This window comes from Erinaceus europaeus, chromosome 12 (assembly GCF_950295315.1).
Source record: "Erinaceus europaeus chromosome 12, mEriEur2.1, whole genome shotgun sequence".
Classification (NCBI taxonomy): Eukaryota; Metazoa; Chordata; class Mammalia; order Eulipotyphla; family Erinaceidae; genus Erinaceus; species Erinaceus europaeus.
The window spans coordinates 68,862,936-68,889,538 of NC_080173.1; the positions used below are offsets into that span (position 1 = coordinate 68,862,936).

Below are 26,603 nucleotides of genomic sequence, written 5' to 3' on the forward strand. Positions count from 1 at the left end.
GAAAAAGAAAAAAAATTATGTTTGCTTAGTTCTCTGGTAAAACTACCCTTGGCCCAAACTCCCCAGTATGTACCCCAAGGATTCCATTTCCTGAGTTCACTCTATGGTCTTCTTGAAGTGCGTAGTGTTGGTGTTAATTTGCATATCTGTGTTTTGCTTTGTATCCAACAAAACACCATTTTCATAGTTGACATTCAAATAATTAGTTGATAACCTTACTAAACAGACAGTTGAGGGTAGCGTAACTAAAACAAAGTGAGGCCCAGTGGTGGTGAACCTAGCTGAGCACACACATCACCATGCTCAAGGACCCAGGTCTAAACCCTGCAGTGCTGCAGATAGCTCACTTTCTCTCTCCCTCTCTATCTCCCCATCCCCTCTCAATTTCTTTCTGTCCTACCTAATAAAAAAGAAGGGGGGTAATAGAAAAGGAAAAAATTGTCACCAGGAGTGGTGGATTTGTTCACGTACTGAACCCCAGAGATAACCCTGGTGGCAATTAAAAAAAAAAAAGGATAAAATGATGCAGCCTTTATTTTTGCATCAAAGCTGCTATTGAAAACCAATGAGGAGTCTTCCTACAATTGCAGTAGCACTAGAACTCATCTCCCTTGACTTAGATTCTTTCTTCCTTTTTGACTTATCCAATTCTCTCAGGTTTTTTTTTTTTCCCTTTCTCTCTCTTTCTTTTTTTTTTTTTTTTTTTTTTGCCACAAAGATTCCCCTGGGGCTACCTACATGACTCCACTACTCCAAGTGAACCTTTTCTTCCCCCCAGATATTAGGTGAGAGGGGAGAGAGTCAGAAAGAGAAGGAGTCACACCACAGCATTGTTTCACTGTTCACAAAGCTTCCCCTTCGCATGTGTTCCTGAAATGAAAAATCTATAGGCTCCTGGTGGACGCTGCTTCTACATTACAGCATCTGAGGGGCAGGCTTTGATGGTAGCCAATCTGCTCTCACCTTTATTGTCAGCACCTTGATGGACATTGTTTCTAACCAATCAGCTTGTGCCATGCCCAGTTTGATAAAAGCTGCCTGCTGCTGGCAAAGCATGGGCAGGTCCAGTAGAAATCAGCCTGTAACTTGTTAATGTAAAATAAAAGTAAGTAACTCCCTGCCCTCCATGTGGCCTCAGGTCTCATTCTTTAGTTACTTTTAAGCTATATTATGTAATTTTTTATTATGCTCCTATGTAGTGGCCAGAGGTTCATATCCAGGTCCTCACACATAAGATTACACTAGCAATAACAACAACAATAATAACTACAACACGGGCAACAAAAGGGAAAAAGAAAAAAAAGAGTACACTCTACTAGATGAGCTATCTCCTGGTCTGATTATATATATATTTTTAAAAAATTGTTGTTGTTACCACCATAATTATAGCTTGGTGCTTCATGACAAATGCCACTGTTCCCAGTGGTCTTTTATTTATTTATTAATTTTCTTATTTCACTGATAGAGGGTGGGAAACAGAAAGAGAGAGAGAGAGAGAGAGAGAGAGAAGAAAGAAGAGGGTCGGGCGGTAGCGCTGCAGGTTAAGCGCACGCGGTGCAAAGCGCAAGGACTGGGACAAGGATCCGGTTCCAGCCCCCGGCTCCCCACCGGTAGGGGGTCGTTTCACAAGCAGTGAAGCAGGTCTGCAGGTGTCTGTCTTTCTCTCCCCGTCTCTGTCTTCCTATCCTTTCTCCATTTCTCTCTGTCCTAGCCAACAATAACGACATCAATAGCAATAATAATAATAACAAGAATGCAACAAAATGGGGAAAATGGCCTCCAGGAGCAGTGGGTTCACAGTGCAGGCATCAAGTCCCAGCGATAACCCTGGAGGCAAAAAAAAAAAAAAAGAAAAAAAGAAAAAAAGAAAAGAAAAGAAAAGGAGAATGAAGATACATCTGCAGCACTGCTCTACTGCTTGTGACCTCCCGAACTCTTCCAAGTGGGAATCAGAGTCTTCTGGAGAATGGTAATGTGTGTGCTCACCACCCAGCCCCAGGGATAGTATTTAAAAAAAATTTTTTTTAATATTTATTTATTTTCCCTTTTGTTGCCCTTGTTGTTTTTTATTGTTGTAGTTATTATTGTTATTGATGTTGTTGTTAGGACAGACAGAAATGGAGAGAGGAGGGGAAGAAGACAGAGGGGGAGAGAAGGACAGACACCTGCAGACCTGCTTCACCGCCTGTGAAGGGACTCACCTGCAGTTGGGGAGCTGGGGACTCAAACTGGGATCTTTACGCCACTTGGCGCCACGTGCGTTTAATCCGCTGCGCTACCGCAGTGATCGTATTTTTTAAATAAAAAGATTTATTTATTTCATATGAGGTAGTTTCCATGAGAGAGAAGTTGGGAGAGAGAGGGAAACGAAGGAAGAGAGAGGGAAAAGCCAGGACATCACTCTAGCACATGTGGTGCTGGGGATTGAACCTGGAAGCTCAGGAATGGAAGTTCTATCAGTTATTTCTCTGGCCTTTCTCAGATTTTTTTTTTTTAACCACCAGGGTTATGGCTGTGGTTCCTGGTGGCCTTCCCCCCCCCCCTAATTTTTATTAGATAGGACAGAGAGAAAATGAGAGAGGACAGTGAGCTAGAGAAAGGGAGAGAAAGATAGACACCTGAAGACTTGTTTCACCACTCATGAAGTGGACTCTTTGCAGGTGGGGAGCTCAAACCCGGGTCCTTGGGCTTGGTAATAAAGGCACTTAACCAGGTGTGTGTCACTGTGTCTTTTCTTTCTTTCTTTCTTTCTTTCTTTCTTTCTTTCTTTTCAGAATTATTTTCTTTTTTCCTTTCTTTCTTTCTTTCTTTTTTTTTTTTTTTTGTTCTTTGCTTCCAGTGTTATCTGTAGAACTCGGTGCCTGCACCACTTAACCTGCTGCGCTACCGCTCGCCCCCCTCCCCCAAGATTTCTTTTATTTTTATTTTTATATTTGTCTTTATATTTCTAGAACTTAGTTCAAGACTAGATAATTTAAATAAAAACTATAAAATTAAGAGCAAAGTATTTGTTATAATTGAGTCACTAACTACATAAGTTTAAATGTCACATATAATAAAATTAGTTTTATCAGGTCTAATTAATAATTAGTGTCATCACAATCTGTACCCAAAAATAATTTATCAAACTAGGAGTTTATAACACTGTAAACCAAATAGTTATGATGTCTACCTTAAAAATAATCACATCAAATCGATGGGGTTGGGGTTTACAGTCAACAATATTTATACCCCTTTCCCATATTAGGGAGCTACTCTCTTCCCTGATCCAGATTTTTTTTTTTAATTGGGGAATTAACGTTTTACATTCAACAATAAGTACAATAGTTTGTACATGCATAACATTCCCAGTTTTCCATATAACAATACAACCCCCACTAGGTCCTCTGGATCCTTCCTGGACCTGTATTCTCCCCACCCACCCACCCCAGAGTCTTTTACTTGAGTGCAATATGCCAATTCCATTTCAGGTTCTACTTCTGTTTTCTTTTCTGCTCTTGTTTTTCAACTTCGGCCTGAGAGTGAGATCATCCCATACTCATCCTTCTGTTTCTGACTTATTTCACTCAACATGAATTTTTCAAGGTCCATCCAAGATCGGCTGAAAATGGTGAAGTCACCATTTTTTATAGCTGATTAGTATTCCATTGTGTATATAGACCACAACTTGCTCAGCCACTCATCTGTTGTTGGACACCTGGGTTGCTTCCATGTTTTGGCTATTACAAATTGTGCTTCCAAGAACATATGTGTACACAGATCTTTTTGGATGGATGTGTTGGGTTCCTTAGGATATATCCCCAGGAGAGGAACTGCAGGATCGTAGGGTAGGTCCATGTCTAGCCTTCTGAGAGTTCTCCAGACTGTTCCCCACAGAGGTTGGACCAATTGACATTCCCACCAGCAGTGTAGGAGGGTTCCTTTGACCCCACAACCTCTCCAGCATTTGCTGCTGTTACCTTTTCTGATGTATGACATTCTCACAGGAGTGAAGTGGTATCTCATTGTTGTCTTGATTTGCATTTCTCTGACAATCAGAGACCTGGAGCATGTTTTCATGTGTTTCTCGGCCTTTTGGATCTCTTCTGTGGTGAATATTCTGTCCAAGTCCTCCCCCCATTTTTGGATGGGGTTATTTGTTGTCTTGTTGTTCCCCCAAGATTTCTTTATCCGCTTGTCTTTCTCATCCTGGTCTTATTCCAACACTTTTCTTTTTTCATTCTTTTATTCAGTGACTAACTTGCTAATAACTCAAAACAAAACAAAACATCACTTTGGGCCAAATTTGAATTCCTTATGGAAATTGAACCCATGTAGTTAGTGTCAGCAATCTCCCACTCCCACCCTAACTATAAATACACCTCTGGAGTTCAGTACCAGAAAAGAACTTTCAGCAGACATATAAATTTGCGCCACCCAGTGGCTGAAATTGCTAACTTCATCTAAAAAAAAAAGTGGGCACAAATAATCAAATATAAAATAACTCAAAACCCAAAGTGAAGCTTGTATTACTATCTCCAGGGAATCACACATAACAGTTCATTTTTTTCTGTTTTCTAAAACTTAAAATAGGTTAGAGAAGATATGTTTAGTATGAGGTCAGGTTCTCCACAGAATTAAGAAGATGCCATTTGGGAGTCCGTCAGTAGCACAGTGGGTTAAGCGCAAATGGCGCGAAGCGCAAGGACTGGCGTAATGTTCCCGGTTCCAGCCCCCGGTTCCCCACCTGCAGGGAAGTCACTTCACAGGCGGTGAAGCCGGTCGGCAGGTCTTTCTCTCCCCCTCTTTGTCTTCCCCTCATTTCTACATTTCTCTCTGTCCTATCCAACAACGACGACTTCAATAAAACCAACTACAACAACAATGAAAAACAAGGACAACAAAAGGGAAAAATAAATAAATAAATATTGCAGTTTAAAAAAAGAAAAAAGGAGATGCCATATATATAAAACTTGAGGCCAGGTGATAGCCCTCTTGGTTGAGCGTGCATGTTACAGTGTGCAAAGACCCAGGTTTAAATCCTCCATCTGCACCTGCAGAGGGAAAGCTTTGTGCATGGTGAAGCAGGACTTCAGGTGTTTGTCTCTCTTCCTCGCTACCTTCCCCATCCCTCTTGATTTATCTCTGTCTCTATCCAATAAATAAATAAATAAATAAATAAAATATTAAAAGACTCTCTAGAGATCTGTTTACCTCATAACTGCTTCCTAAAGTACTGAAAGAGAATAAACAATGAAGGTTGTTATAGGGTAAAGTTCTTTTTTTTTAAGATTTTATATATTTATTTATTTATTTATTTATGAGAATGATAGGAGGAGAGAGAAAAAGAACCAGACATCACTCTGGTACACGTGCTGCCAGGGACTGAACCTGGGACCTCATGCTTGAGAGTTCAATGCTTTATCTACTGCATCACCTCCTGGACCTCCACTAGGGTAAAGTCCTTATTGCCCTCTGCAGTAATTAATCATTCAACTGAAGATATACTGAACTTGAATGATTTTACAAATATTAAAGATTTATTTATTTATGAGAGACACAGAAAGGAGTCAGGACATCATTCTTGCATATCTGATGTCATGAATTTAACCCAGGACCTAACATTTGTACGTCAAGCACTCTATCTGATTTTATTTTTTTATTTGTATATGTATTTATTTATTTATAAGAGAGAATCACTCTAGCACATGTAATGCCAAGGACTGAACTCAGGGCATCATGCTTGAGAGTACAATACTTTATCAAGTGAACCACCTCTCAGGTCACCAGACTATACTTTTAAAATTTTTGATCTATTTATTTAGAAAGAAAGGGGGGACTGGGAAGATAGCACAATGGTCATGCAAAAAGATTTTCATTTTTGAGACTACATGGCCCCAGGTTCAATCCCATATACCACCATAAGCCATAAACCAGAGCTGAGTTAGTGCTCTGATTAACAAAACAGCACAACACAACAACAAAACACTCATGGATGACAGACTAGATGTATTTTCTACTTGGCTAAACTGCACATATCTCTTCAAATATTTATCAAATACTGCAGCCCAGGAAGTTGCAGTGGTGGGAGCACCTTGCAATTGTGAGGTTCCAAGTTCAATTCCCCTGTATCATATTTGCCAGATTGATACTCTGGTTCTGTCTCTCATTTTAATGAATGAAACCTTTTAAAAATATTACCAATGGAGGTGGTAGTGTAATGATTATGCAAAAAGACTTTCATGTTCTAAAGCCCCAGGTTCAATCCTCCTCCCCTCCACCTTCCAAAAGCCACATATATGTCAATGGTCCAGGAGGTGGCGCAGTGGATCGTGTCAGAACCTTAAGTATGAGTTTAATCTCTGATGCAGTACATTCCAGAGTGATACTCTGGTTTTTTCTCATTAAAAAAAAAAAAAAAGTGTGTGTGTGTGTGTTGGGGGGGGGGGTGAGCACTGTTGCACTCAGTAAAGCACTCATGAGTTACCATAGGAAGGACTTGGACTAAAGCCCCTGTTCCCTAGCTGCAGGGGGGAAGCTTCACATGTAGTGTAACAGTTCTGTCGGTGTTCTCTCTCTCTCAATAAGTTTTTTCCTTTTTTTTTTTTAAATCTTTTATTTATTTATTATTGGATAGAGATAGAGAGAACTTGAGAGGGGATGGGGAGATAGAGAAGGAAAGAGACAGAGACATCTGCAGCCCTGTTCACTACTTGTGAAGCTTTCCCCCTGCAGGTGGGGACCAGGGGCTTGAACCTGGGTCCTTGCACGTTGTAATATGAGATCTTAACCAGGTGTGTCACAGCCTGGCCCCATGCACTCTCTCCCTCTCTGTTTCCCCCTTCCCTCTCAATTTCGCTAACCAAAGTAAATAAATAAAATATCACACACATTTTGGGAAAGAGTCGACTTCCGGAGGCGGAGCTACGAGCAGCAGATCGCTTTCTCTCCTCTCCTCTCCTCTCCTCTCCCGGATCAACTAGGAATACCAAAGGAGACCACCCGGACCAAAACAAGACAGGACTAGAATGACCACAGAAACCCAGTAAATCACCCGTGAGTACAAACACGCGTGGCTGGTGACAGAGAGGAGAGAGGGGCCTAAGGAGAGATTGAGTGACTGCTAACAGTTCCACAGTTTGTCAGTGGAGACACCACCTCCAGTCTGCTCCACCAACAAGGGGACAGCTGAAGGGAGGAAAGGACTCCCCAGAGACTCACCAAGTACAACTCTGAGTCTCCATTGCTACTACCCTCAGAATCTGGAGCAGCAACAGGGAGGGACACCAGGGCACAGAGATCTAACCGGGAAACTCAGGAGAAGACCTATACCTCGGTGGCATAGCTGAAGGGCTGTGAAAGTCTCTTTGCATAACCACTGGATTATCTCTGCCACACCCTGCTTTATCTCTTGGTCAGGAGTCATTGATTAAGCCAAGAAGCCTATTGATAGTTTAAAAGCCCTCAGGCTACCATAGCCTACAGGGGAAAAAAAAAAAGGCTTTTACACCACTGAACTCCAACTCAGGGATTGAAAAAACTGTTAACTTATATAAAATGGTTAAAACAACAGAAAAAATAATGGAGACTCGAACCAGGACAAGAGTCCAGCTAAAAGTCCTCCAGAGGGCGAAGCACAAAACAACGAGTTCAACATCCAAACATTAGCTAAGGAAATAATAACAGGAGTGAGTAAAGAATTTGAAAAAATTGTAATCAGAACTGCAGGAACAACAAATGAGAATATGGAAGAAAATTCTAATAATCTCATGGTTATTAGAGAGCTGAAAGCTGAAATCGCTGAGCTAAGAAGGCAACTAGCTGAACAAGCTAAAACAGTATCAGAGCAGGGCAACAAAATAGATGAACTCCAGAAAGCAGTAGAGGGCAGAAAGAATAGAATCAATGAGGCTGAAGACAGAATTAGCAAGATTGAGGATGAATTAGAGACAACTAAAAAAGAAGTAAGAGATCTCAAAAAGAGATTAAGAGATGCTGAAAACAACAACAGAGTCCTATGGGATGACTTCAAAAGAAACAATATGGGAGTCGGGCTGTAGCGCAGCGGGTTAAGCGCAGGTGGCGCAAAGCACAAGGACCGGCATAAGGATCCCGGTTCGAACCCCGGCTCCCCACCTGCAGGGGAGTTGCTTCACAGGCGGTGAAGCAGGTCTGCAGGTGTCTATCTTTCTCTCCCCCTCTCTGTCTTCCCCTCCTCTCCGTTTCTCTCTGTCCTATCCACCAACGACGACAACAACAATAATAACTACAACAATAAAACAACAAGGGCAACAAAAGGGAATAAATAAAAAAAAAAAAAAAAAAAAAAAAAAACAATATACGCATTATTGGCTTACCAGAGGAAGAAAGAGAAGGGGAGGAAGAAAGCGTTCTCCAGGCCATAATAGCTGAAAATTTCTCTAGTCTAGACAACACCAAAGACATAAAGATTCAAGAAGCCCAGAGGGTCCCAAACAGAATTAACCCAGACCTAAAGACACCAAGACATGTCATACTTAGATTGGAAAGGAATAAGGATAAAGAAAGGATCCTCAAGGCTGCAAGAGAAAAACAAAGAGTCACCTACAAAGGAAAACCCATAAGATTAGCAGCAGACTTCTCCATACAAACACTACAGGCCAGAAGAGAATGGCAAGATATCTATCGAGTGCTCAATGAGAAAGGCTTTCAGCCAAGAATACTATATCCTGCTAGATTGTCATTCAGACTAGATGGAAGCATCAAAACCTTCTCAGACAAGCAACAGTTGAAGGAAGCAACCATCACCAAGCCTGCCCTTAAAGAAGTTCTGAAAGGTCTCCTATAAACAACCAGACCACCACAAATAGGACATATATCAAAACACTCTAAAACTCTACAAGAATGGCATTAAAATATCTTCAATCTTTGATATCAATAAATGTCAATGGCCTGAATTCACCTATTAAAAGACACAGAGTAGGAAGATGGATCGGAAAACACAACCCAACAATATGTTGTCTACAGGAAACTCACCTAACGCAACAAGACAAACACAGACTTAAAGTGAAAGGATGGAAAACTATCATTCAAGCCAATGGCCCACAAAAAAGGGCAGGAACAGCTATTCTCATATCTGACATGATAGACTTTAAAATAGATAAGATTAAAAAAGATAGGAATGGACACTACTTAATGCTCAGAGGATCAGTCAATCAAGAGGACTTAACAATTATTAATATCTATGCACCCAATGAGAAGCCATCTAAATACATCAAACTTCTACTGAAAGAGCTACAGCAATATATTAACAGTAACACAATCATAGTAGGGGACTTCAACACCCCACTCTCTCAACTTGACAGATCATCCAGGAAGAAAATCAGTAAAGACATAAGGGAGCTAAATGAAGAGATAGATAAACTAGAACTATTGGACATTTTCAGAGTCATTAATCCCAAGAAACTGGAATACACATTTTACTCAAATCCACATGGGTCATTCTCAAGGATAGACCATATGTTAGGCCACAAAGACAGCATCAGCCAATTCAAGAGCACTGAAATCATCCCAAGCATCTTCTCAGACCACAGTGGAATTAAACTAACACTTAACAATCAACAAAAGATTAGTAACAGTCCCAAAATGTGGAAGCTCAACAGTACACTTCTTAACAACTTCTGGGTCAAAGAGGAAATCAAGGAAGAAATCAAAATGTTTCAAGAGTTCAATGAAAATGAAGACACAAGCTATCAAAATATTTGGGACACAGCTAAAGCAGTCCTAAGAGGGAAGTTCATAGCTATACAAGCACACATTAGGAAACAAGAAAAGGCACAAATAAACAGCCTGATTGCACATCTTAAAGACCTAGAAGAAGAACAACAAAGGAACCCTAAAGCAACCAGAAGGACAGAAATTACTAAAGTTAGGGCAGAAATAAATAACATTGAGAATAGGAAAACCATACAAAAGATCAACGAAAGTAAATGTTGGTTCTTCGAAAGAGTAAACAAAATCGACAAACCTTTAGCCAGACTCACAAAACAAAAAAGGGAGAAGACCCAAATAAATCGGATAGTAAATGAAAGAGGAGATATCACAACAGACACTGCAGAAATTCAACATATCATACGAGGCTTCTATGAACAACTATATGCCACCAAGTTAGAGAACCTGGAAGAAATGAATGATTTCCTAGATACCTACCAACTTCCAAAACTAAGTAAAGAGGAAGTGGATAACATGAACAGGCCCATCACAGCTAATGAAATTGAAACAGTTATCAAAAATCTTCCCAAAAATAAAAGTCCTGGACCAGATGGTTTTACAAATGAATTCTACAAAACTTTCAAAGAAGAACTAATACCTCTACTTTTAAAAGTCTTCCAGAAGATTGAAGACACTGGAATACTCCCTGCCAGCTTCTATGAAACCAACATCACCCTGATACCAAAAGCAGACAGGGACACAACCAAAAAAGAAAACTACAGACCAATATCTCTGATGAACATAGATGCAAAAATATTGAACAAAATTCTAGCCAACCGGATACAGCAGTATATCAAAAAGATTGTTCATCATGACCAAGTGGGGTTTATCCCAGGCATGCAAGGTTGGTTTAATATACGTAAATCAATCAATGTGATCCACCACATCAACAAAAGCAAGACCAAAAACCACATGGTCATATCAATAGATGCAGAGAAAGCCTTTGACAAAATACAACATCCCTTTATGATCAAAACACTACAAAAAATAGGAATAGATGGAAAATTCCTGAAGATAGTGGAGTCTATATATAGCAAACCTACAGCCAACATCATACTCAATGGTGAAAAACTGGAAGCATTTCCCCTCAGATCAGGTAGTAGACAGGGCTGCCCACTATCACCATTACTATTCAACATAGTGTTGGAAGTTCTTGCCATAGCAATCAGGCAGGAGCAAGGAATTAAAGGAATACAGATTGGAAGAGAAGAAGTCAAACTCTCCTTATTTGCAGATGACATGATAGTATACATGGAAAAACCTAAGGAATCTAGCAAGAAGCTTTTGGAAATCATCAGGCAATACAGTAATGTGTCAGGCTATAAAATTAACATTCAAAAGTCAGTGGCATTCCTCTATGCAAACACTAAGTTAGAAGAAATTGAAATCCAGAAATCAGTTCCTTTTTCTATAGCAACAAAAACAATAAAATATCTAGGAATAAACCTAACCAAAGAAGTGAAAGACTTGTATACTGAAAATTATGAGTCACTACTCAAAGAAATTGAAAAAGACACAAAGAAGTGGAAAGATATTCCATGCTCATGGGTTGGAAGAATTAACATCATCAAAATGAATATATTACCCAGAGCCATCTACAAATTTAATGCTATCCCCATCAAGATCCCAAGCACATTTTTTAGGAGAATAGAAAAAATGCTACAAATGTTTATCTGGAACCAGAAAAGACCTAGAATTGCCAAAACAATCTTGAGAAAAAAGAACAGAACTGGAGGCATCACACTGCCAGATCTCAAACTATATTATAGGGCCATTGTCATCAAAACTGCTTGGTACTGGAACATGAACAGACACACTGACCAGTGGAATAGAATTGAGAGCCCAGAAATGAGGCCCCACACCTATGGACATCTAATCTTTGACAAAGGGGCCCAGACTATTACATGGGGAAAGCAGAGTCTCTTCAACAAATGGTGTTGGAAACAATGGGTTGAAACATGCAGAAGAATGAAGCTGAATCACTGTATTTCACCAAATACAAAAGTAAATTCCAAGTGGATCAAGGACTTGGATGTTAGACCAGAAACTATCAGATACTTAGAGGAAAATATTGGAAGAACTTTTTTCCGCATAAATTTTAAAGACATTTTCAATGAAACGAATCCAATTACAAGGAAGACTAAGGCAAGTATAAACCTATGGGACTACATCAAATTAAAAAGCTTCTTCACAGCAAAAGAAACCACTACCCAAATCAAGAGACCCCTCACAGAATGGGAGAAGATCTTTACATGCCATACATCAGATAAGAGTTTAATAACCAACATATATAAAGAGCTTACCAGACTCAACAACAAGACAACAAATAACCCCATCCAAAAATGGGGGGAGGAATTGGACAGAATATTCACCACAGAAGAGATCCAAAAGGCCAAGAAACACATGAAAAAATGCTCCAAGTCTCTGATTGTCAGAGAAATGCAAATCAAGACAACAATGAGATATCACTTCACTCCTGTGAGAATGTCACACATCAGAAAAGGTAACAGCAGCAAATGCTGGAGAGGGTGTGGGGTCAAAGGAACCCTCCTGCACTGCTGGTGGGAATGTCAATTGGTCCAACCTCTGTGGAGAACAGTCTGGAGAACTCTCAGAAGGCTAAAAAGGGACCTACCCTATGACCCTGCAATTCCCCTCCTGGGGATATATCCTAAGGAACCCAACACATCCATCCAAAAAGATCTGTGTACACATATGTTCTTGGAAGCACAATTTGTAATAGCCAAAACATGGAAGCAACCCAGGTGTCCAACAACAGATGAGTGGCTGAGCAAGTTGTGGTATATATACACAATGGAATACTACTCAGCTGTAAAAAATGGTGACTTCACCGTTTTCAGCCCATCTTGGATGGACCTTGAAAAAATCATGTTGAGTGAAATAAGTCAGAAACAGAAGGATGAATATGGGATGATCTCACTCTCAGGCCGAAGTTGAAAAACAAGACCAGAAAAGAAAACACAAGTCAAACCTGAAATGGAATTGGAGTATTACACCAAAGTAAAAGACTCTGGGGTGGGTGGGTGAGTGGGGAGAATACAGGTCCATGAAAAATGATGAATGAAATAGTGGGGGTTTTATTGTTAAATGGGAATCTGGGGAATGTTATGCATGTAAAAAAAAAAAAAAAAAAAAGAAGTAGAAACGCAAAGCAGAAATTGACTGAGTTTGGAGTATGGCACCAAAGTAAGAAAGTAGAAGTACACTAGAGTTTGCAGTGAGTACCTCCCTAATACTTCCTCTCCACTTTTCCAAGCTTTGGGACCAGGATTGCTCAACAATTTGTTTGGCTTTGTATGTTAACTCTCTTTTCAGTCACCAGGTTCCAGGTGTCATCAGGATGCCGGCCAGACTTCCCTGGATTGAAGACCCCACCTATATGTCCTGGAGCTCAGCTTCCCCAGAGACCCACCCTACTAGGGAAAGAGAGAGGCAGACTGGGAGTATGGATCGACCAGTCAACGCCCATGTTCAGCGGGGAAGCAATTACAGAAGCCAGACCTTCTACCTTCTGCAACCCACAATGATCCTGGGTCCATGCTCCCAGAAGGATAGAGAATGGGAAAGCTATCGGGGGAGGGGGTGGGATATGGAGATTGGGCGGTGGGAATTGTGTGGAGTTGTACCCCTCCTACCCTATGGTTTTGTTAATTAATCCTTTCTTAAATAAAAAAAAAAAGAGAGAAAAAAATATATATCACACACATTTTAAAAACTTTTCAAATAAATTCCCTCTAGCACTAGCAAAGATATAATTACACACCCTCAATATTGTGGTGGAAATTTCAGGCTTTTTTTTTTTGTCAACTCCATGTCTATAAAATAGAATATTATGTGGTCTGGGAGGTAGCACAATGGATAAAGTATTAGACTCTTAAGCATGAGGTCTGAGTTCAATCCCTGGCAGCACATGTACCAGAGTGATACCTGGTTCTTTCTCTCTCCTCCTATCTTTCTCATTAATAAATCAATAAACTTTTAAAAAATAAAATATAAAATTATTGTTGTTCTTATGTGCATTTCCCTGCTTCATAGTGAAATTAAGCATCTCTCAATCTAGTTATTTATTTGCCTTCATGATTTCTCTTGTTGGTTCACAAACTTTTTTTTTCTACTAGGTTTATTAGTGTTTTTTACTGACCTGTAGAAGTCTTATATTTTAGGATATATGCCTGGATATTAGTCCTTTGTGCATGAAACATGTTACAGTCAAAATTATATTTCTGTGTGGGGGTAGATAGCATAATGGTTATGCAAAAGGACTCGCAGGCCTGAGGTTCCAAAGTCCCAGGTTCAATACTCTGTACCACCATAAGCCAGAGCTGTGCAGTACTTTGGATTTTTTTTAAAGTATATTTCTAACAAAATATTCCTCAACATGTATGTGTCAGAGGCTTTGAAGCTCTAGGTGGATGTTCAATTTGGTTCTAAATATCTTTTCATTTTGCCTGCTATGGCTGTATTTAAAAAGCCATTAGACTGGGCTGGTAAAATAGCTCATTTGGATAGTACACTGCTTTGCTATGTGTACATCCCAAGTTTGAGCTTGATCCCTTCTGAATTAAAGGAAACCGGTGCTGTGTTCTCATCCTCTCTTTCTCTCTGCACCTTTGTCTCTGCCTTTATCTTCAAAAGTCATCTTGGACTGACTGGTAAAGCCCTGGTGATGACAAAATAAAAATAATAAAATGTAAGGGGAAAAAAAACCCTATTATACTTGTGCCCATTATTCCCACAAAAGTGAACATATTTCTTAAAAGAACTTCAAAGACTCCCATCTTGAAGGACTATGCTTTGCAGACATATAAGACTAAATTAAGTAGTTGTCAATCTTATTCAAATCTTTATGGTAGGGAAAGGAAAAAGAAAAAAAAAGCATTTCTCTAAAAAGAAGAAGAAGGAGGAGGAGGAGGAGGAGGAGAAGAAGAAGAAAGAGAGAAAAAAGAAAAAAAAAAAAAAGGAAGGAAGGAAGAAAAACAACCCCTACTAGTATATGTCATTGTTGTCATTGTTTTATTCTGAAATTAAACCAGCAAAGTAATACTTGGGTTCAATTTCAGAATGATTTATTCATTGTTTTTTCTAGGCACTGCAATGATACAGTGCTCAAAAGAACTATAACATACAGCAAGCAATATCTAAACCCCCGAGCCTATTTTTCATGAAACAAACACTAGCTTTCCTGGGTAAGCCATAAAGTACTTTATCCCACATTTTTATTTGTCTAAGCACAAGAAAGATGAGTTCTGGCAGAACAGAGAAACAGGGTGTCAGAAAAGTGCCACATTGGGGAAGTCAGTCTTGGCCTCCTCTCTCACTTTCAGCTTTCTAGCTCTCTTCCTGCTAACTAGAGAGTAGAGAATCCTTGCTTTGAATAAAATCCTTTCACCTGGTTTTCTCATTCTTCTGAGTGGATTAGTTTTAAGTCTTTTATCTCTAACTGTAACAACAAGAACTTGAGGCACATCTAATAAAAGCCATCTTCTGCTAACAAAAAACAAGTAGGTTATGGAGCACGTGATAGGCCTGGAGTATCATAATAGCCTAAATCTGTCTTCCCATACAAAGCCTTTCTCTCACAGTTCTTTACTCTGTCCAGTTCTCTACTCAGCAGCCAGAGTAAGCTTTTCAAAATGCAAATTTGAGTTGGGCACTGTTTTGCTAAATGCCATTCAGGGATTTTCTTCTACTAATAGGATAAAGCCCCAAATCCTTAACAAGACTGCCAAGGCCCTAGACAGTCTAGTCTGCCTCCCTCTCCAGTTTCACCACCCCAACTCCTTGAAGTCTGATTTAGACCACAAAGACCTACACACAAACTCCGTCAATTTAGACCTTTCACTGCTATTTCTCCTAAGGGGTTACCCTCTTTCTCATTTACTTATTTACTAAGAAAAGAACCCGGGGAGGGGGGGCGGTAGAGGCACACCAGGTTAATTGCACATTGTACTAAGCAAGGATCTAGGTAAAGTGCACATGGTATGAGGCGCAATGTCTGGTGCAAGGATCCAGTTCGAGGCCCTGGCTCCCCACCTGTAGGGGGGTGGGTTTACAAACAGTCCTATCCAAGAACAACAGCAGCAGTAACAACAATAATGGAAAGAAAAAAAAAAAAGATAGCCACCAGGAGCAGTGGATTCATAGTGCCAGCACCGAGCCCCAGCAATAACCCTAGAGGCAATAATAATAATAATAATAAATTTAAAAATAGAGCATCACTCTGACATACACAGTGTTGGGGATCAAACTCAGGACTAACGCTTGCAAGTCCTGCACTCTATAGCTATACCACCTTCCCAGCTGCTCTATTTACTCATATTAAGCCTTTATTTTTATTTTTAAGTATTATTTATTTATTTATTTCAGTAGAGACAGAGAGAAATCCAGAGGGGATGGGAAGATAGAGAGGGAGAAAGACAGCTCCACTTGTGGAGCTTTCCCCCTACAGGTGGGGACCAGGGGCTTGAACACTGTACTTGTGCACTGTAACGTGTGCTCAACCAGGTGCGGCACCACCTGGCCCCTTAAGCCTTTATTATATAAGTTTCAGGCATTCTTTTTCCATTTTGCCATTAAAAATACTTTTATTTTAATATGAGAGGGAGAGAAGAGAGAGAGAAAGAGAGAGAGAGAGAGACCAGAGCATTGCTCAGCTGTTTTATGGTGGTGCTGGGGATTAAGCTATGGAACCTCAGAGCCTTCGGCATGAAAGTCTCTCCTCTCCCACACCTATGTACATCTAATCTTTGACAAAGGTGCCCAGACTATTAAATGGCGAAAGCAGAGTCTCTTCAACAAACGGTGTTGGAAAAAAATGGATTGAAACATGCAGAAGAATGAAACTGAACCACTATATTTCACCAAATACAAAAGTAAATTCCAAGTGGATCAAGGACTTGGATGTCAGACCACAAACTGTCAGATACTTAGAGGAAAATATTGGCGGGACTCTTTTCCACATAAATTTTAAAGACATCTTCAATGAAACGAATCCAATTACAAAGAAGACTAAGACAAGTCCTATGGGACTACATCAAATTAAAAAGCTTCTGCACAGCAAAAGAAACTACTACCCAAACCAAGAGATCCCTCACAGAATGGGAGAAGATCTTTACATGCCATATATCAGACAAGAGTTTAATAACCAGAATATATAAAGAACTTGCAAATTTCAACCACAAGATAACAAATAACCCCATCCAAAAATGGGGGGAGGACATGGACAGAATATTCACCACAGAAGAGATCCAAGGGGCCAAGAAACACATGAAAAAATGCTCCAAGTCTTTGATTGTCAGAGAAATGCAAATAAAGACAACAACGAGCTACCACTTCACTCCTGTGAGAATGTCATACATCAGAAAAGGTAACAGCAGCAAATGCTGGAGAGGTTGTGGGGTCAAAGGAACCCTCCTACACTGCTGGTGGGATACGCCAATTCCATTTCAGGTTCTACTTGTGTTTTCTTTTCTGATCTTGTTTTTCAACTTCTGCCTGAGAGTCAGATCATCCCGTATTCATCCTTCTGTTTCTGACTTATTTCACTTAACATGAATTTTTCAAGGTCCATCCAAGATCGGCTGAAAACGGTGAAGTCACTATTTTTTACAGCTGAGTAGTATTCCATTGTGTGTATATACCACAACTTGCTCAGCCACTCATCTGTTGTTGGACACCTGGGTAGATGTACTGTATTTATTATATATGAGAGTTTCATATAAAACACAGAAAAAGAGACAAACGAGATAACCACTCTAGTACAAGTGGCACCTGGGACTGAACAGGCATCTCAAGAATGCAAGTCTGATGTTCTATCAGCTGAGCAGTTCCCCAGGTGCATGTGCTTGAGGTTTTTTTTAAAATATTTTATTTATTTATTTAATGAGAGATACAGGGGAAAAGTGATACCAGAAGCACTGCTCAGCTATGGCTTATGGTGGTGCTGCGGATTGAAACTGGGACCTCAGAGGCTCAAACTGGAATCTTTACTCAGGTCCTTGCACTTTGCGCCATGTGTGCTTAACCCACTGCACCACCGCCTGGGCCCCTCCTTTTATGTATTTATTTTTAATTGTTACCAGGGTTGTTACTCAAGCTTGGTGTCTGCACGATGAATCCACCACTCCTGGTGGCCATTTTCCTTCTCTTCTTTTCTTCCCCTTTCTCTAGGAGGACAGAGAAAAACTGAAAGGAAAGTGGGAGACAGCAAGTTGGGAAGAAAGACACTACAAGCACTGTTTCACTATTTGTGAAACTTCTACTTTGCAGGTGGAGACCTGCAGCTTGAACCCATGTCCTTGAGTGTTGTAATGTGTGCACTCAATCAGGTACATCCCTTCCTTTTTTTTTACATTATAGAGACAGAGAGACATTAAGAGGAAAAAGGAATGTAGAGAGGAAGAGAGAAAAAGAAATATCTGGGGGTCCGGCGGTAGCACAGCGGGTTAAGTGCACGTGGCACGAAGCGCAAGGACCGGCATAAGGATCCCAGTTCGAGCCCCAGGCTCCCCACCTGCAGTGGGTCTCTTCACAGGCGGTGAAGCAGGTCTGCAGGTGTCTATCTTTCTCTCCCACTCTCTGTCTTCCCCTCCTCTCTCCATTTCTCTCTGTTCTATCCAACCACAACAATAACGACAAGAATAACAACAATAATAATAACAATAAAAACAACAAAGGCAACAAAAGCCTCCAGGATCAGTGGATTCATAGTGCAGGCACCGAGCCCCAGCGATAACCCTGGAGGCAAAACAAAAAGAAGAGAAAAGGGAGTCGGGTGGTAGCGCAGCGGATTAAGTGCACATGGCGCAAAGCAAGGACCAGCGTTAAGGATTCTGGTACAAGCCCCTGGCTCCCCACCTGCAGGAGAGTCCCTTCACAGGCGGTGAAACAGGTCCTTTCTGTCTTCCCCTGCTCTCTCCATTTCTCTCTGTCCTAACGATGACATCAACAAAAACAATAATAATAACTACAACAATGAAAAACAAGGGCAACAAAAAGGAAAAATAAATATAAATTTTTTTTAAAAAAATGGGAAAAAAAAGGAAAGGAAAGGAAAGAAAAGAAATTCTACACTACTCTACTTATGAAGCTTCCCCCTAGAGGTGAAGACTGGTGGCCTGTGGTGTATGGTCCTTGCATAGGGTAACATGTGAGCTCTTTCAGGTACACTATTGCCTGGCCCCTCTCAGGAACCATTCTACTTCATAAAGTAACTTTACAACTCTGCTGGAATCTATTATCTGTTGAGTTTGTATAAAGTAATGGTTGAGACTGGGGACAAAAGTTTCAACTTTCACTATGCCATTTGCTTATACTTTCTGAACATCAGTTTCATTAAATTTTATGTATGCATTTGTGTGTGTGTGTGTGTGTGTGTGTGTGTGTGTGTGTAGAGAGAGAGAGAAAAATTAAAGGGTAGAAGACAGAAAGAGAAATCTGTAGCTCTGCTTCACTGGTTGTGAAACTTTCCCTCTACAGGAGCTTGAACCCAGGTCCTTGTGAGTTGTAACATGTATACTCTACCAGGTGTGCTACTACCTGGCTGTTGCTGAGGACTTATTCTGATGCAGTCTCCGCCCCCAGGTTTTTCTAAATCCTAGAGTGCCCCCTTTCAACCAATCCTGGCTCCGCCCCCAGGTTTTTCTATGCCCCGCTAAATCCTAGAGTGCCCCCTTTCAACCAATCCTAGCCCTACACGTCACCCCTGGTTGTCGCCCAATAAAAAGCCCCCTCACCCCTCCCCTCTCTCTCTCTGGGCTCTCGGCTCTCCCTCTCTGAGGTCTCGCTCCCTGCTCTCCCCCGTGGTCGGCAATGGCCGGCTGGCTCCACGTGGTCTGAACCAAACCCCCCCCCCCATCCTATAATAAAGATCTGTGTACCCCTTTGCTCTGGACGTCCCCTCTCTTCTCCGCGGTGCAGCCCGACACCAGACCGCCTCAACAACACCTGGCCATTGATTATCAGTTTCTGCATCCCTAAATTGGGGATAGCAGTATCTCCTTTAAAGAGTGGTTTGTTTGGGGGGAGGGGAGCAAAAAAAAAAAAAGAGTGGTTTGTTTGTCTCCAGGGTTATTGCTGGGGCTCGGTGTCTGCACTACGAATCCATTGCTCCTAGAGGCCATTTCTCCCATTTTGTTGCCCTTGTTGTTATAGTTATTGTTGCCATTGATGTTGTTATTGTTGGATAGAACAGGGAGAAATCAAGAAAGGGGAAAACAGATGGGGGAGAGAAAGATAAACACCTGCAGACCTGCTTTACCACCTGTGAGGTTACACCCCTGTAGGTGGGATCCAACGGGGATCCTTACTCCAGTCCTTGCGCTTTGCGCCAAGTACACTTATCCACTGTGCTACTGCCAGACCCCTTAAAGAGTTTTTAACACTAGAATAAGAAAGTATATACAAATAACTTGAGAGAAATATCTACTTTTAGCACCAAGTTGGGAAGAGAACCTTGTGTCACTCCAAAGACTGTATTTGAGTGGATGATTAAAATAGTAAAGGGTTCCAGAGAAAACAGTTGGCCTTGGCATGATTCCAGATTCTAGAAAATTAATAAAATGAGCAAACAGTGAAAAATGTGTTTGGCTGTGAAATAATAACCAACTACAGTGATTTATGTAAACAGTTCAACATTTAAAGCCTAATTATCATGCAGCAAACAATTACATTTATCATTAGATATACATCAGATTAAACTTGTTTTAAGTCTCATTTCATTGTAATAGTAAAGCTTTCTCTCTGTACTCTAAGGAACAGTCTTATGCTTAACTGTTCAGAATGCATACATCTGTTCACTAATTATACAATTTAAATAGAAGAGCTTCTGTGTTTGTTCTGCACTTGAGATAAATTTGTATTGTTCATCCTTGCAACTGTGCATTTGCCCTGTGATATGTGTGACGCAATGTACTCTCCTCAGTTTTGTAAAGTGTTAAGATGCCAAAAAATCAGGTGGCAAAGCCTGAGGAAATGGACTAACTGGTCCATAAAAGAACATCATTCTTTTTCTTTTATTATTTATTGGGGAGTTAATGTTTTACATTCAACAGTAAATACAATAGTTTGCACATGCATAACATTCCCCAGTTTCCCATATAACAATACAACCCCCACTAGGTCCTCTGAATCCTTCTTGGACCTGTATTCTCCCCACCCACCCACCCCAGAGTCTTTTACTTTGGTGTGATACGCCAATTCCAGTTCAGGTTCTCCTTGTGTTTTCTTTTCTGATCTTGTTTTTCAACTTCTGCCTGAGAGTCAGATCATCCCATATTCATTCTTCTGTTTCTGACTTATTTCACTCAACATGAATTTTTCAAGGTCCATCCAAGATCGGCTGAAAACGGTGAAGTCACCATTTTTTACAGCTGAGTAGTATTCCATTGTGTATATATACCACAACTTGCTCAGCCACTCATCTGTTGTTGGACACCTGGGTTGCTTCCAGGTTTTGGCTATTACAAATTGTGCTGCCAAGAACATATGTGTACACAGATCTTTTTGAATGGAAAGAACATCATTCTTTTATTTTTATTTATTATTTATGTTTATTTATTTATTTTCCCTTTTGTTGCCCTTTTCTTGGTGGCACTTTTTTTTTTTTTTTCTTGGTTGCCTTTTCTTGGTGGCACTACATAAAAGTGTGGAATGGGGAAGTCTGGCAGTAGCACAGCAGGTTAACCACAGTTTGCACAAAGAGCAAAGACCAGCGTAAGGATCCCGGTTTTGTTTTTTCTTGTTGTTGTAGTTATTATTGCTGTTGTTATTGATGTCGTTGTTAGATAGGACAGAGAGAAATGGAAAGAGGAGGGGAAGACAGAGAGGGGGAGAGAAAGACAGACACCTGCAGACCTGCTTCATTGACTGTGAAGTGACTCCCCTGCAGGCGGGGAGCCAGGAGCTGGAACCCGGATCCTTATGCCAGTCCTTGCGCTTTGCGCCACATGCCCTTAACCTGCTGCGCTACTGCCCAACTCCTGAACATCATTTTTTTGTGCCTTAGGTTGCTAGTTTAATCCCTGGCATTGCATGGACCATAGCTGTACTCCAGCATGTCTATGTTCTTTCCATCTTCCTCAAGTGAATTTCTCTCTCATATGAAATACATTTTATTATAGTAATAATAATAAAGAAGCAGACATCAGGATTAATTTTGTTTAACTGCTTGGTCTTCTGGAAATCTACAGGTTTCCAGTAGATCATTATTGACTAAAATACTAAGAAAGGATTTGAGGCAGTGGTTCAGTGGTACAGTTCATGTGTTGCATGTGTGAGACCCTTGGCTTATTTCTTGGTGGCACTACATAAAAGTGTGGAATGGGGAAGTCTGGCAGTAGCACAGCAGGTTAACCACAGTTTGCACAAAGAGCAAAGACCAGCATAAGGATCCCGGTTCAACCCCCCCCACCCCTGACCCCACCTGCAGGGGTTTCGTTTCACAGGCGGTGAAGCAGGTCTGCAGATGTCTATCTTTCTCTCCCCCTCTCAACAATAATAATGGGCACTACATGGGAGCACCATGGACAACATGGGGTTGCAGACTCTCAAGACAGTGGCACATTATACTGGTGTCTTTCCCTCCTACCTGTATCTCTCCTCAACAGAATCAAGAATAGAAAATTGGGTCAGTGACCCTGCTTAGCAGTACTGCATATCCAAAAGGCCCTTGCTTTGTTTGCCATTGCTGGATTAAAAGTGACAGTAGGGCTGGAAATAGCTCTTGGAGTAGAGCACCTGCTTTGCCATGTACACGGCAAGACATGGGAATGCCAAAGCTTTGGAGGCAGCCCTTGTACTAAGGCATCTCCCCTTTTCTCTCTATGTTGCTCTGTTTCTCTCTATGAATGGAAAAGCAGTCTGGGAGTGGTGCCTCTTCATTTCTGTCTCTCATCCTCTCTATGGGGAAAAAAAACAGTCTTCTAGGAAAGTTGGAATCATTCAATCATGAGGCAGAAAACCCCAGTGAAGCCCTTGTGGGGGAAAAAAGAAAGAGAGAGAGAGAGAGAGAGGAAGTGAAAACTGGAGTTCAGACCTTCTGTGTAAGAAGACCACTCTAATATGTGTGTTACAAGAAGACTTTGCCTTGTAGATGAGTTCCTGTAACTGGCAGTGAGCTTTGTTCCAGGACTTATATTTCTTTTTTTATATGCATTTTATTTTTATTTATTTATTTATTTTTATTATTGGATAAAGACAGAGAGAAAGTGAGAGGGGAGGGGTAGATAGGAAAAAAAGACAGAGATACCTGCAGCACTGCTTCACCACTTATGAAGCTTTCCTGTGCTGGTGGGGACCAGGGTTTTGAACCTTGAGGACTGGAATATGTGTGCTTAACCAGATGTGCCACCGCGTGGCCCCCAGGACTTAAATTTATACTGATGGGGAGTGATGGGTGTGTGTGGGGGGGATGTGTGTTGGGACTATGTGTAAGCCTGATAGAACTTAGGGAGAACCACCACTGTCCTTGGATGGAGGTCTGAGAAGATAACCTCTTTGTGAGTCTCTCTCAACCAAGGTGAGCAAAAGGGGGAACTTAGTTCTTTCCTTCTTGACTCTCAGGCCCACAAATACCCCAGTACTTCCCTCCATTAACTGCAGGCCACATGGCCACAGATTCACTCATTCAAAGTCACCTTCTGATCACAGAAGAACACACCTTATCACACACTTCATCACACACCTCAGACCCCAGACAAGAGAAATTCCAAACTATATGGCCTTTTGATATCCATCTTCTCTCTGTCTCACCCTATGGGTTTAACCCCTTAATTATCTCAAATACCTTTGGATAATTAAGTTGCTTGCGTCATGGAGAATAACTGTCTTGTATCTCATCAATTCCTGTCATACCAGCCCCCTACCTTAGGGGCATGCCGACCGTTAAGAAACCTGTAATTCCTGACATATTTCAGTAATAATTCCCTTTGTTTGTTTTTCTATTTAACTCATGTCCACCTTGCTAATAAACGAGTTCTGAGTCTGAGCATGCTGGAGAGCTCCTGGTGTCTTTTACTTCGTGTCACCCCTGTTGTGAGCGAGAAAGAACCAGTCCGTTACCTTTCCCCTGGAGATCACCCCGCCAGAGACCCCGACAGATGTGTATCAATTTAAAGGAAGGAAGTTGAAACCTATAAGCATAACTATACTTGTAGATTTTGATTTTATCTATTTGTATACTCAACCACAAAGATAGGAAAAACATAGATTAAATGAGACAAAGTTTACAAAAGTTACTTAGTACTGAGGAAATAGTAACCAGAAATGCTGGAGGATCTTTTTGTCTGTTTGTTTGTTTTTGCCTCCAGGGTTCTTGCTGGGGCTCAGTGCTGGCACTATGAATTCCCTGCTCCCGATGGCCATTTTTTCCATTTTATTAGGTAGGACAGAGAGAAAGTGAGAGGTGAAGGGAGACAAAAAGATAGATACCTGAAGGCCTACTTCACTACTTGTGAAGCTTCCCCCTTGCAGGTGGGGAGTCAGGGGCTTGAACCCATATTTTTGTGTGGGTGCTTGTGCTTAGTACTATGTGTGCTTAACTGAGTGTGCCCCAGCCTGCTCCTCAATAATCATTGCTATAAGATGGCATGCTCAAAAACTATACTTCTAACTCTAAACACAGCAGCACAGTATTTATTATTTTTTATTTTATTTATTTATTTTTCCCTTTTGTTGCCCTTGTTGTTTTTATTGTTGTTGTAGTTATTATTGTTGTATAAAAGGCAACAAAAGGGAAAAAAAAAAGTGGCCTCCAGGAGTAGTGGATTTGTAGTGCAGGCACCGAGCCCCAGAAATAACCCTGGGGGCAAAAAATGTGTAAAATAATTCAAATGAAATAGGGAAAATTTATGAAAGATATTTTTAAAGAGATGTAACAAGATAGTTATTATATAAACCACAATTTTGAATTCCCTTCCCCAACACATATTCTAGCAGTGCGATCCCAAGGAATATATCAGTCAGTCTGTCTTCACGTGGAAAATAACAGGGATAATAACAGGGCCTACCTCAAAAGATTGTTTTCGAAGATTAAATGACATCATGTGTGTACAATTTTGCTTTGTACAATGACCGGCATGCAATAAGTACTCAGCAAATGACAGCTATTATAATAATTAGCAGTAGCAATAAGAGATGCTGGGACATACCTAGCCCTTAAGACTGACATCTGAGTGGACCATCACATCCTCTCATCATTGCGTCTCAATCGGGGCCTCTGAAGCCCAAAGAGGGGATGGCTCTTCCCCAAGAAGACAATTTCGAGGTTCCAGAAGCATCTGAATAAAAACGTGCCCTGCTCACTCCGAAACCATTCAGTCTGATGAGTCGGTGAGCAGCAATGCAAAACCCGGATTGGAGAGGCTACAAGGCCTCCTTTGGGCCCAGCCCCTCAGCCCCAGTCTCATTTGCAGGAGCAGGGCGGGGGTGGGAATGTTCAAAACACAAAAACAGGGCAGTACCGGCCCGCACCACCTGGTCACACTCGGGGAGGGGTGGGGAAGAGCGAGCGAGCGAACGACACCACGCGCACGCCAGCCTCTGATACCCGCAAGCGCGCCACACGCGAGAAGCAATCACCGGTGGGACTGACTCAAAAAGTCAGACAAGCTGCTCCGCGTCATCGTCGCAGGCGAGGGGTGGAGGCTGGCAGCGAGCAGGCGGCGCGAGGCGGGGCGGGGCCTGGCCCAGGGGGGCGGTGGCTGGAGTGACGCGGGCGCGGGCGCGGGCGCGAGGGGAGGGGGCGGAGGAGGAGACGTGCTCGCGCTTGCGCCGCGCGGGGACGAGCACGTAATCGCCGGGCGCGCGCGCGAGCGATTGGTGACTCCTCAGCTTGGACAAGGGAGACGCGGCGAGGTGAGGCTCGCGGAGCTGCGTGGAGGGCAGCGGCGGCGGCGGCGGGAAACACGGGCTCCTGCAGCGGGACGGGATGGGACGGGACTCGACTGGACGGGTCAGGGGCGTCGGGCGCTGGGTGCGGCTGCGGAGAGGGGCGTGGCTCGCCCCGGCGGCTGAGGGGACGTGGCGTGGCGGAGGCCAGCGCGGGTCGGCCCGCCTGTCTGGCCCGCCCTGCTGCGCTGCGCTGCGAGCTCCCCGCCCTCGGGGCGGCCCCGCGGAGTCCCGACTGGGGTTTGCAGGTCTCGGCGGGGGAGCGCGTCGCAGCGCAGCTGACAGCGCCGCGTGCACGTGCCCGGCCGCCGGAACCCATTCATCTTGCAGTAGACTGTCCGGAGTCAGGATTCCAGCCCCGGGGTAGAGATGAGACCGACTTCTTCTTCTTGTAGCGTTTGCCCTTCTTCCGTAGCCAGTCAACAGCGTCAGGTTGAGCCCGATGTAACCTTTACATCAGGCTCAACCTGACGCTGTTGACTAGCTAAGGCGCGGGCACAATGACTTGCCCAAGAGCACACGACCCAATGAGCCGCAGGGCGAGGAGTTAAGACCTTGCCTGCAAAACTCCAAAGCCTGAGTCGTTCCGCTGCATCCTGATGAGTGTTGCTCCCCTAGGTAGCTTCTGTCCATTTCCCTGTAAAGGTTTATTTATTTACTTACTTACTTGTTTGTTTGTTTGTTTTTAACCAGAGCACTGATCAGCTCAGGTTTATGCTGGTGCAGGGGATTGAACCTGGGACTTCAAAGCCTCAGGCATGACAGTCTGTTTGCATAACCATTATGCTATCTAACCCTGCCCTATTTTCTTTTTATTTATTTGCTTATTCCCTTTTATTACCCTTGTTTTATTGTTGTTGTTCTTGATGTTGTTGTTGGATAGGACAGAGAGAAATGGAGAGAGGAGGGCAAGACAGAGAGGGGGAAAGACAGACACCTGCAGACCTGCTTCACCACTTGTGAAGCGA

At 42.0% G+C, this 26,603-nt stretch overlaps 2 protein-coding genes across 7 annotated transcripts in view; one reads left to right on the forward strand and one right to left on the reverse strand.

Moving 5' to 3' along the window:
- Nucleotides 1-25,396, reverse strand: part of LOC103108101 (acetyl-CoA carboxylase 1) — a 338,374-nt gene extending 312,978 nt beyond the window's left edge. For 2 of the 4 annotated variants that reach the window (XM_060203908.1, XM_060203914.1), the window contains exon 1: nucleotides 24,897-25,396. In XM_060203908.1, coding sequence (XP_060059891.1) covers nucleotides 24,897-24,916 — 20 coding nt within the window. In that variant the 5' untranslated portion in view covers nucleotides 24,917-25,396. The remainder of the gene's footprint in view (nucleotides 1-24,896) is intronic. The other 2 variants (XM_060203911.1, XM_060203907.1) reach the window with 1 other exon arrangement.
- Nucleotides 25,397-25,491: 95 nt separating this feature from the next.
- The window catches only part of TADA2A (transcriptional adaptor 2A), a 64,047-nt gene continuing 62,935 nt past the window's right edge, over nucleotides 25,492-26,603 (forward strand). For 2 of the 3 annotated variants that reach the window (XM_060203915.1, XM_060203918.1), the window contains exon 1: nucleotides 25,492-25,602. The gene's annotated coding sequence lies outside the window, so the exon portion shown is untranslated. The remainder of the gene's footprint in view (nucleotides 25,603-26,603) is intronic. The other variant, XM_060203916.1, reaches the window with a different exon arrangement.